The 11,186-nt window shown below is 58.7% G+C and overlaps 1 protein-coding gene across 2 annotated transcripts in view; it reads left to right on the top strand.

The window, feature by feature from the left end:
* Positions 1-10,832, top strand: part of CORO7 (coronin 7) — a 61,236-nt gene extending 50,404 nt beyond the window's left edge. Inside the window, exons 10-25 of one of the 2 annotated variants that reach the window (XM_017886327.1) lie at positions 3,217-3,271; positions 3,704-3,761; positions 3,847-3,992; positions 4,078-4,170; positions 4,357-4,494; positions 5,877-6,003; positions 6,452-6,627; positions 7,143-7,251; positions 7,364-7,450; positions 7,527-7,669; positions 8,043-8,147; positions 8,228-8,313; positions 8,996-9,137; positions 9,232-9,321; positions 10,117-10,233; positions 10,498-10,832. In XM_017886327.1, the coding sequence (XP_017741816.1) occupies positions 3,217-3,271; positions 3,704-3,761; positions 3,847-3,992; positions 4,078-4,170; positions 4,357-4,494; positions 5,877-6,003; positions 6,452-6,627; positions 7,143-7,251; positions 7,364-7,450; positions 7,527-7,669; positions 8,043-8,147; positions 8,228-8,313; positions 8,996-9,137; positions 9,232-9,321; positions 10,117-10,233; positions 10,498-10,779 (1,954 nt within the window). In that variant the 3' untranslated portion in view covers positions 10,780-10,832. The remainder of the gene's footprint in view (positions 1-3,216; positions 3,272-3,703; positions 3,762-3,846; positions 3,993-4,077; positions 4,171-4,356; positions 4,495-5,876; positions 6,004-6,451; positions 6,628-7,142; positions 7,252-7,363; positions 7,451-7,526; positions 7,670-8,042; positions 8,148-8,227; positions 8,314-8,995; positions 9,138-9,231; positions 9,322-10,116; positions 10,234-10,497) is intronic. The other variant, XM_017886328.1, reaches the window with a different exon arrangement.
* Positions 10,833-11,186: the final 354 nt, after the last annotated feature.

Raw genomic sequence — 11,186 nt, forward strand, 5'->3', positions numbered from 1 at the left:
TTTTTTTTTTTTTTTTTTTTTTTTGAGATGCAGTCTCACTCTGCAGCCGAGGCTGGAGTACAGTGGTGCAATCTCGGCTCACTGCAACCTCCACCTCCCAGGTTCAAGTGATTCTCCTGCGTAGCTAGGATTACAGGTGCATGCCACCATGCTCAGCTCATTTTTGCATTTTTAGTAGAGATGAGTTTTCACCATGTTGGCCGGGCTGGTCTCAAACTCCTGACCTAAAGTGATCCACCCGCCTTGGCCTCCCAAAGTGCTGGGATTACAGGTGTGAGCCACCATGCCCGGCCAGTAATGTGATCTTGACTCACTGCAGCCTCAAACTCCTGGGCTCAAGTGACCCTCCTGCCTCAGCCTCCCTAGTAGCTGGGACCACAGGTGTGCACTACCACACCAGGCTAACATTTAATTTTGTTTTTTGAGATGGAGTCTCACTCAGGCTACAATGCATTGGTGCCATCTCGGCTCACTGAAAACTCCACCTCCCGGGTTCAAGTGGTTCTCCTGCCTGAGCCTCCCAAGTAGCTGGGATTACAGATGCACACCACCACACCTGGCCAACTTTTGTATTTTTAGTAGAGTCAGGGTTTCATCATGTGCCTGGCCTAATTTTATTTTATTTTTAGATATGGAGTTTCACCATGTTGACTAGGCTGGTCTCAAACTCCTGACCTCCAGTGACCCACCTGCCTCGGCCTCCCCAAGTGCTGGGATTATAGGTGTGAGCCAGCATACCTGGCTAATTTTTTAATTTTTAATTTTTTTGAAGAGCCACGGTCTCATGATGGTGCCCAGGCTGGTCACAGTGTTGACCTACTAGGCTCAAGTGATCCTCCCACCTCAGCCTCCCAAAGTGCTGGGATCACCAACATGAGCCACTGTGCCCGGCCTGGCCTCTTGTGCTTGAAACGCACTGTTACCTTTTCATTGCTCATCCATTGGAGGCAGAACTCCCCCTCCCCACATGCACCAGGCCCTTCCTGTCTGGCCTCCACCTGCCCATCCTGAGCCTCAGCCCTCACCCACACTCTCCAGGCTGCCAGGCACATTGTCCGTCTTGTTCCTTAAACAGGCCATGAACCCACATGCCACAGGACCTTTGCACAGGCTGTGTTCTCTCTGAAACTCTCTTCCTGTGAGGTGTTTGATTTCTGCATGACCTTGGGATCACAGGGAACACCCTCTCCCCTGCTACTGAGGCCCAGTCCCCCTGTTCTGTCACTGTGTGTCCTCGGTGAACCTTCCCTTCACGTGTTTGTCTATGGGATTGTGCCTGTCTGCCTCTTGTGCTAGGCTGTGAGCACCTTGAGGATAGAGGCAGGGTCTGTTGCACTGATCTCTGGGCATACGTACATGCAGGTCGAGCCGAGGACCAGGCACAGACCGGCTCATCAAAGGAGTGAATGACTGTGAACGAATGCATGAGTGAAAGCCCTGTCAAAGCTGCTGTAGGGACTTGCTTCTGCCCCAATGGAGCCAGTGTCAGTGTGGAGCGCACTCCAGGCCATGCACCACCTTGGTCCCCTGCCCTCCGCCACCACAAGCAGTGATCAGGCCGGGTTGCAAAGGGCATTGCTGAGCCCGGCTCACCCTGCTGGGCCCTCAGTAATTAGGGGCCTGTGTTACTCACAGGTGACAAGCCCAAGGCACTTCAGGAAGTCATGGAGACACTCAGGGCCCCACCCAGCTTCCCAGCCACTCTGTGGCTCCTGGAAGTTGGGGGAGGGGAGGTGGTCAGGACTGCTTAGTGGTCGGCTGGCAGGACGGGATGGGAGGACAGTGGAGGGGGGCCGGGCCCTTTGTCACCGGGGTGAGGCATAGAGGCAGCTGCCACAGCTGGGTGACCTCTGACCCTGGAAACACAGTGGGGACGGGCTTCTGTTTGAGGGTGTCAGTGTCTGGGTTGGGGGGTCCAGGCCTGCAGGTCCCAGAAACAAGAAACCAAGACCAAGTGCAGTGGTTCATGCCTATAATCCTGGCACTTTGGGAGGATCACTTGAGGCCAGGAGTTTGAGACCAGCCTCGGGAACAGAGTGAGACCTTGTTTCTACAAAAATAGAAGTAAAAATAGCTAGGCATGGTGGTGCACACCCATAGTCCCAGCCACTCTGGAGGCTGAGTGGGAGCATTGCTTGTGCCCAGGAGGTTGAGGCTGCGGTGAGCAATGATTGTGCCACTGCACTCCAGCCTGGGTAACAGAGGGAGACCCTGTTTCTAAAAAAAAAAAAAAGCAAAGATCAGGAGCGAGAAACACAGGAAGGCATCTGTCAGAGTCCTTCCAGGCCCCCACTCCCCTCAAAAGGCCCTGGAGTCGGAAGGCAGCTCTCACAGGGCTGAGGGGTTGTGGAGGGGTCTCTGAAGGGCCCCAGCAGGGAGGTATAAAGCCCCGGCCAGTGACAGGCAGTTGGCCAATGCTGAGCTGGACATAGAGTGGCAGGGGCTCTGGGGGCTTCCAGCCTGCCCACTCTATTCCCAGCTGCCACCCCATCCTGCTCCTGCCTCAAGACCAGAGAAGGCCTGGGAGCATCCTGCCGGCAGGATCGGCGGGGGTGGCAGGCCTGGGGTGGGCAGGGAAGCCCAGTGGCCGAAGGAGCCCCTGGGCAGCCAGCCCCGGGCACCTGGCTCAGATTTGGACACAGGAACTTTAACTCAGTGTGGAGGGGTCTCTGAGCTTCCAAGATATCATCGAGGCCCAGGAAACGTGGGGTAACTGAGTAGAGGGCCCCAAACCTCAGTGCAGATTCGGAACTGCAGGGCTGTCTGCACTGCTCCTGGATGCTGCCCGTCCACAGGCAGTGCCAAGTGGGGCACTGGCATCACCTTGCCTCTGGCATCACCTCTCCACCTTCCTTGGCAATACTGGCCTGATGTCTGGGCTGTCAGAGGTGGGAGGGGGACAGAATGCATGTGGGGTCTTCTTGGAGGAAGAGCTGGGGCTGAGATCGGGCCCAAGTTCCCCTGTGCCCACTCCAGTCCTGGAGTGACGCAGGTGTGCAGGTGGAGGGCCAGGGAGGAGCAGCTGGGGTGTGGGCGTGTGTTGGGCATGTGGGAAGCTCAGGGAGAGGAGGGGGTTCCTGGGGACCAGGCTGAACATGGCTGGATGTCCAAGTGGCTCCCAGTCACTGTGGTGCCTGTCCTGGGTTCCTACATGGGGTCACGAGGCTGGCAGCCCTCCCACTGCCCCAACCAACCATCCTGCCTTCTCTTCCCCAGGTGTCTCATGCCTCTGCTGGACCCTGACTCCGGGCTCCTGGTCCTGGCAGGAAAGGTGAGTGAGAAGCTGGGGCTCCTACCCACATCCACACCCTGGAGTCCAGCCCCTGGCCTTCCCCGAGAGAGAGGAGGAACTAGAACAGGGCCTCTGTGTCTTCCCCTGTGCAGCCGAGGTGACTGTAGCTCTCCTAGAACACTGGCCTTCCTGAGAACAAGGCCGAGAATAGAGCGGTGTCAGCACACAGTCAGCACTCCATAAATACTGACATACACCCCCGGTGCTCACTCCATGTGCAACGAGGCTGGGCAAGTGAGGTAGAGTCGGCCTAGGGCTCAGCTCAGCGCCCAGCATGTGGGAGAGCCCCATCTCCAGCCACCATGATTCTGTGGCTCAGGTCCTTGGGGACCTATGGAGGAGCTGGTGCTAGCCCTGGGCCCTCCCCAGGGGTACAGTCAGCAAACGGGGCTCAGTTCAGACTCATTTCAGGGCGAGAGGCAGCTGTACTGTTACGAGGTGGTCCCGCAGCAGCCGGCGCTGAGCCCAGGTAAACCTTGCTTCCTCGCCCCCTCTCCCTTACCCTCCACTCCCCCACCCATCCTGCCTGTTCCCCTGCCTGGTGTCCTCAACAGTGACCCAGTGTGTCTTGGAGAGCGTGCTGCGGGGGGCTGCCCTTGTGCCCCGGCAGGCGCTAGCTGTCATGAGCTGCGAGGTACTCCGCGTCCTGCAGCTGAGTGACACAGCCATCGTGCCCATCGGCTACCACGTGCCCCGCAAGGTGAGGGGGACCTGGGCGAGGGGCTGCGGGGGCTGGGGAGTTGGGGGGCCTGGGCCTCACTGGCTGCCTGCTTGTCTGCGGCCAGTCTGTGGAGTTCCACGAGGACCTGTTCCCGGACACTGCCGGCTGTGTGCCTGCCACCGACCCCCACAGCTGGTGGGCTGGGGACAACCAGCAGGTAGGACCAGGGCCTGGCTCACCTCTCCTGGCCTCCCCAAGCTCCAGGAAGCCCCCTGTGTGGCTGTGTGCCAACTCAGTCTGGCCTGCTGCGTGCCCCCCATCCCTACCTAGTCGACCCTCCCATGGGGGCCTTCCTGACCGGGCAGCCCATGCCCCTATCACCCCACTGCTGGCCTCCATGCAGGTGCAGAAGGTCAGCCTCAACCCTGCCTGCCGGCCCCACCCCAGCTTCACTTCCCGTCTGGTGCCCTCTATGGAGCCCCTCCCTGACACAGCCCAGCCTGCAGTGATGGAGACACTCGTGGGTGATGTAGACGCAAGTGTAAGTACCAGGGCCACCCCCATCCTCCCTCAGCGACACCGCAGTGGCTGCCCTGAGTGTTCACTGGCCCAACGGCCTTTTTTTTTTTTTGAGACAGAGTGTTACTCTGTCACCCAAGCTAGAGTGCAGTGGCACGATCTTGGCTTACTGCAGCCTGCTTTTCCTGGGTTCAAGTGATTCTCCTGCCTCAGCCTCCTGAGTAGTTGGGATCACAGGCATGGGCCACCATGCCTGACTATATTTTATTTTATTTTTTGAGACGGAGTTTCGCTTTTATTGCCCAGGCTGGAGTGCAATGGCGCGATCTCGGCTCACTACAACCTCCGCCTCCCAGGTTCAAATGGTTCTCCTGCCTCAGCCTCCCGAGTAGCTGGGATTACAGGCGTGCACCACCATGCCTGGCTAATTTGTATCTTTAATAGAGACGGGTTTTCACCATGTTGGCCAGGCTGGTCTTGAACACCTAACCTCGTAATCCACCCGCCTTGGCCTTCCAAAGTGCTGGGATTACAGGCATGAGCCACAGCGCCCAGCCAATTTTTATACTTTTTTTTTTTTTTTTTTGAGGCGGAGTCTCGTTCTGTCGCCCGGACTGGAGTGCAGTGGCCGGATCTCAGCTCACTGCAAGCTCCGCCTCCCGGGTTGACGCCATTCTCCTGCCTCAGCCTCCCGAGTAGCTGGGACTACAGGCGCCCGCCACCTCGCCCGGCTAGTTTTGTATTTTAGTAGAGACGGGGTTTCACCGTGTTAGCCAGGATGATCTCGATCTCCTGACCTCGTGATCCGCCCGTCTCGGCCTCCCAAAGTGCTGGGATTACAGGCTTGAGCCACCACGCCTGGCCAATTTTTATAGTTTTTTAGTAGAGTCGGGCTTCACCATGTTGGCCAGGCTGGCCTTGAACTCCTGACTTCATGATCTGTCTGCCTCGGCCTCCGTTTGGGATTACAGACTTGAGCTGGGATTACAGACTTGAGCCACCAAGCCCGGCCCCAACCTTCTTTGTCAAGTGTAACAGAGACAGAGAAACACATGGAGTGTAAAGAAGGAACTTCACAGTGCTTTCTAAATTGGGCAAACACTTAAAAAGCAAGAATTTTCATATAGATCTAGATTTCTGGCTTCTTTTAAAATACTGGCAGATCAACCTGCTGGGCACACCCTCCTGCAGAGCCGGGAGCCAGCAGCTGCCACTTGCTGTCCCCGCAGTCTGAAGCTCAGCTGCTTCCCTGTGTGTCTGCATTTATGCCCATGCCCCCACCGCTTCTGTCCCATGCCCACAGCAGGGGCTCCTCCAGGTGACCCTGGAGTCAGGTGGCAGGCACCCCCTCCCTTTGGCCAGCACACCCAGGAGCAGGCTGGCTGACCCCATGCCCCTCCCCAGGAGGGCTTCTCTTCACCTCCCAGTTCACTGACCTCACCCTCCACGCCCTCCAGCCTGGGGCCCTCACTCTCCAGCACCAGTGGCATCGGGACCAGCCCCAGTCTGAGGTCGCTGCAGAGCCTGCTGGGTAAGGAGGCAGGACGCGGAGCTCACCCCTACTGTGGGAGCCCTGTCTGCCCCACTCCCCATCATCCTCCTCTGTACCCTACCACTGAGCACAGGCCTCGTGCAGGGCACCCCCCTCACCCAGACTCACTGGCAGGGTCATTTGTCCTGGGGGCTGGGGTGTGGCAGCTGAGTCTCACCTGTAAAACAGGAGGGTGACTGGGGCCACCAGCTTCTGAGCAGCTGAAGCCCTGGGCCCCACCAGGATTCCTCCGAGCCACCACAGAATAGGGTATCGTTCCAGGCATTATTCCTGGGCGAGTTGCATCCACTGGATTAGTAGAGGCCTGGGCCTAGGTCCACGCTGCACACCTGCCTGGAGTGAGGGGAGCAGGCAGCCGGGACTCAGAGTGCAGGACAGCGGGGGACGGCATCCTCACACATGGTTCCATGTCCCTGCCACCTGCCAGGCCCCAGTTCCAAGTTCCGCCATGCTCAGGGCACCGTCCTGCACCGAGACAGCCACATCACCAACCTCAAGGGGCTCAACCTCACCACACCTGGTGAGAGTGATGGCTTCTGCGCCAACAAGCTACATGTGGCCGTGCCCCTGCTCAGCAACGGGGGACAGGTGGCTGTGCTCGAGGTGAGGGCCCCACCCCACCAGGGCTGCCCCTCAGTTCCCTGCCAGTGGTAAAGACACAGAGGGCCTTAGCTACCCACACGGCACAGGGAGCACAAACCGTGTGTCAGTCCCCTACCCACCTGTCCTGTGATCCTCCCAGCCACCTGCCACAGGGCCTGCCACTTTTATCCCCATTTTACAGATGAGGGAGAAGAGACACAGAGAGGTTTAGTGATTTGCCCTGGTCACACAGCTGTGTAAGTGGTGGAGCTGGGATCCGAAGCCAGGCCACCTGAGCCCCAAGCCTGAGCTTTTCCCGCCAGTTCACGCTGCTGCCCCCTCACTCTCTGGGGCCTTGTGGTTGGCACTTGGGGCTCACAGTACAAGGTGGTCAGGGCAGAGAGCTTGGGTCACCCAGCGGTGAGAGTCTCTGCTGCAGAGGGTGGGCTCCCAGATATGCTGCTTGCTCACAGCCCCTCAGGACTGGCTTTTCTGCCTGGCACTGATGGGCCTTGGGGTGGGGGCACCTCCCACAGCTACGGAAGCCTGGCCGCCTGCCCGACACAGCACTGCCCACGCTGCAGAATGGGGCAGCTGTGACTGATTTGGCCTGGGACCCCTTTGACCCCCATCGCCTCGCTGTGGGTAAGGAGGCTGGGTGCCTGGGCTTGAGGGAGGGTCCTGGATCCCGGATGGGGGCTGGGGAGCCCAGAGGTCTTGGGCCCAGCAATGATGAGCCTCTGTCTGTCCTCTGTAGCTGGTGAGGATGCCAGGATCAGACTGTGGCAGGTGCCCCCACAGGGCCTGGAAGAGGTGCTCACCACACCGGAGACTGTGCTCACAGGTCAGGCGGGCTCAGGAATGGGGCTGGGGTGACCAGTGTCTCCCGAGGGCTCCCCATCACGCCTGCCTTCGTCCAGGCCACACGGAGAAGATCTGCTCCCTGCGCTTCCACCCACTGGCAGCCGATGTGCTGGCCTCGTCCTCCTATGACCTCACTGTTCGCATCTGGGACCTTCAGGCTGGAGTTGATCGGCTGAAGCTGCAGGGCCACCAAGACCAGGTAGGACAGCTGCAGAGGTGGGGCCAGCAGTGAGGAGAGGCAGGACCAGCAGTGAGGAGAGGCAGGACCAGCAGTGAGGAGGGGCGGAGCCAGCAGTGAGGAGAGGCGAGACCAGCAGTGAAGAGGGGTGGGGCCAGCAGTGAGGAGCAGGGGGCCAGCAGTGAGGAGGGGCAATGCCAGCAGTGAGGAGAAGGGGGGCACAGCAATGAGGAGCAGGGGGCCAGCAGTGAGGAGGGGCAGAACCAGCAGTGAGGAGAGGTGGGGCCAGCAGTGAGGAGAGAGGGGGCCAGCAGTGAGAATAGGCAGGAGCAGTGAGGAGGGGTGGGGCCAGCAGTGAAGCAAGGCCGTCTCTCACGTCCCTTCCTGCCCCCAGATCTTCAGCCTGGCCTGGAGTCCTGATGGGCAGCAGCTGGCCACTGTCTGCAAGGATGGGTGTGTGCGGATCTACAGGCCCCGGAGTGGCCCTGAGCCCCTGCAAGTGAGTGCATAGGGGCTGGGGAGTGACCACAGACCTGGTTCAGGGGGCCTGGCTGGGTGTCACGTGATGTGCCTCAACAGGAGGGTCCAGGGCCCAAGGGAGGACGCGGAGCCCGCATTGTCTGGGTGTGTGATGGTCGCTGTCTGCTGGTGTCTGGCTTTGACAGGTGAGGACTCAGGGATCCCCATCCCCAGGCTTCAGCAGCCACCTGTGTCCCCCTTCTCCACAATCACATACATTTGTCAGGCTTTCGGAAACCATTCCTGCCCCTCATGGGATGGTTGGGTAGGTGGGTAGATGATTGGATGAGTGGGTTAGATGGGTGGATGGATAGGTGGGCAAATGGATGGGTGGGTAGATGAATAAATGTGGGGATAGATGGGTGGATGGATGGATGGATGGATGAATGAAGGGGGTAGGGGAGAGATGGATGGATGAGTTGTGGGTAAGGGGGAGATGGATGCAGGGGAGGGTGAGGGAACAGGGGAGATGGATGGAAGGGTGTTTGGGGGTTACCGGGGAGATGGATGGAAGGGTGGGTGAGGGGTTTGGGGGAGATAGATGCAGGGTGTATGAGGGGTCTGGGGAGATGGAAGCAGGGGTGGTGAGGCAGTCAGGGGGCGATGGATGGGTGAGCGATTAGTTGGGGAGAAAAGAGTCAACGGGGGACCCAGAGGCGGAGGGGCAGGTTAGGGTGTGGCTGTGCCGGGCCAGGCCAGCGCTTCTGAGGGCCACACTAGGCCTCACCTGCAACCCAGAACAGAGCAGGGGCTACGTGGGCACCTTCTCCCTGCCCCAGGCCCCTCCAGCTCTGAAACACCTGCTTCTGCCCCCAAACCCCCTTGCAGCCAAAGTGAGCGCCAGCTGCTCCTGTATGAAGCTGAGGCCCTGGCTGGCGGACCCTTGGCGGTGCTGGGCCTGGACGTGGCTCCCTCAACCCTGCTGCCCAGCTACGACCCAGACACTGGCTTGGTGCTCCTGACCGGCAAGGTGGGCTGGGCTGCAGGGTGGAGTGGCAGGTGAGAGGTGGCGCGGGAAAGACCGGTGTTGCTGGAGGGTCCCTAGTCTGCCTTCTTCCCCGCAGGGTGACACCCGTGTGTTCCTGTACGAGCTGCTCCCCGAGTCCCCTTTCTTCCTGGAGTGCAACAGCTTCACATCGCCCGACCCCCATAAGGTGAGGCCACCCTGGCGCCTGGTCCCCGATGGGACCACAAGGCTGCCCTGCCCCCTGGTGGCCATGTGGGCAAGTACAGGAGCCTCTGGGTCGGGGTCAGAGTCCCTGGGCTGGGGGTGGGCTGGCAAGAAGAGCTGCTACTGGAATTATTTAGGAAGTTTGAGAGCCGTTGTCATACTCAACCATTATTAAAAATTGTACCGTAGGCTGGTTACAGTGGCCTGGAATCCCAACACTTTGGAAGGCTGAGGCAGGAGGATTGCTTGAGCCCAGGAGTTCAAGACCAGCCTGGGCAACATAGCAAGACCCCATCTCTACAAAACAAACAAAAAATTACACTAGATAAGGTTAAACCATATGAACCCAAAATATGAACCTAAAAATAAGAATATTAAAAACCAAAGTAACAAACACTCAGTTTATCACTTCTAATTAATTTATCCAATTTCACTGTTATTTGTGCTGAGGTCACATGTTTCTATGTTGGAGTGCATGGAGGAAATGCAGGATGATGTGCTATTTACATCTCTTCCCAGCACCACATTCAGGGAGTGGAGGTGGCATCTAGAAGCCGCCCATGGTGGGAGTTTGTACACTATGGAAACAGGAAAACACTACAAATCAGGGCTTTCCCTCCAGAGAGCAGGTTGTTCAACATGATCAACACATTACTGTCCAGGGACAGGCCCTAGGCATGGTGGTCCTAAGTGAGGGGTGCTGGCACCCTGGGGAGACTACGTGTCCCGCCATGAGCTCTAGGTCCCAGTGGCAGCTACGACTCCCTTGCTCCCCCAGGGCTTCGTCCTCCTGCCTAAGACAGAGTGCGATGTGCGGGAAGTGGAGTTGATGCGGTGTCTGCGGCTGCGCCAGTCCTCCCTGGAGCCTGTGGCTTTCCGGCTGCCCCGAGTCCGGGTGAGGGTGGGGACCTGGGACTCCCATGCCCACCCCCTTCTTGGTGCCTAGAGGGAATTTTGGGTCTCGTCCGGCCCTGCTTCCAAACTTCGCCACCCATCGTTCTTTGGGGACACCTACCTCCTTCTGCTGAGATGCTGAAACTCATGGAAGCCCCAGATGGGTGGAAGGGTCCCAGGTCTTGCCCTGTCCCTCCCCAACAGATGCTCGTGTGCCCTGGGCCCCTGGTCAGTGTCTCAGGACAGCCCGTTTCTCCCTCTGCAGAAAGAGTTCTTCCAGGATGACGTGTTCCCAGACACAGCCGTGAGCTGGGAGCCGGTGCTCAGTGCCGAGGCCTGGCTGCAAGGCGCTAATGGGCAACCCTGGCTTCTCAGCCTGCAGCCTCCTGACATGAGTCCAGGTGCACTGAGGGACTGGGTGTGCGGAGGAAGCAGGATGGGGGTTGGAGAAAGGGACAGAAGGCCCAGGTTGAAGTTCCGTTCCTGTTGGCACGCCAATTCCTCTGGCCCTTGCGAGGGTGGAGTGGCTGTGTCAATCAGTCTCTGAGCCCCTGGAGGGCAGGGCCCGCGGTCTGTGTTTTCATCACAGGTCCCCACCCCTAACACACACACACACGCACACACTCTGGTATCTAGGGCAGGGCTTATGCACTGAGGCTCCATTGACTGTTAACACCACCTCTTAGATCTGTGCCTCTTAGAAATTCTCTTAGAAATCCCCTAGGTAGGCCAGGCATGGTGGCTCACGCCTGTAATCCCAGCACTTTGGGAGGCCGAGACGAGCGGATCACCAGGTCAGGAGATTGAGACCATCCTGGCTAACACGGTGAAACCCCGTCTGTATTAAAAAAAATACAAAAAAAAAAATTAGCTGGGTATGGTGGCGGGCACCTGTAGTCCCAGCTACTTGGGAGGCTGAGGCAGGAGAATGGCATGACCCCGGGGGTCTGAGCT

This window comes from Rhinopithecus bieti, unplaced genomic scaffold (assembly GCF_001698545.2).
Source record: "Rhinopithecus bieti isolate Rb0 unplaced genomic scaffold, ASM169854v2 scaffold_13704, whole genome shotgun sequence".
Lineage (NCBI taxonomy): Eukaryota > Metazoa > Chordata > Mammalia > Primates > Cercopithecidae > Rhinopithecus > Rhinopithecus bieti.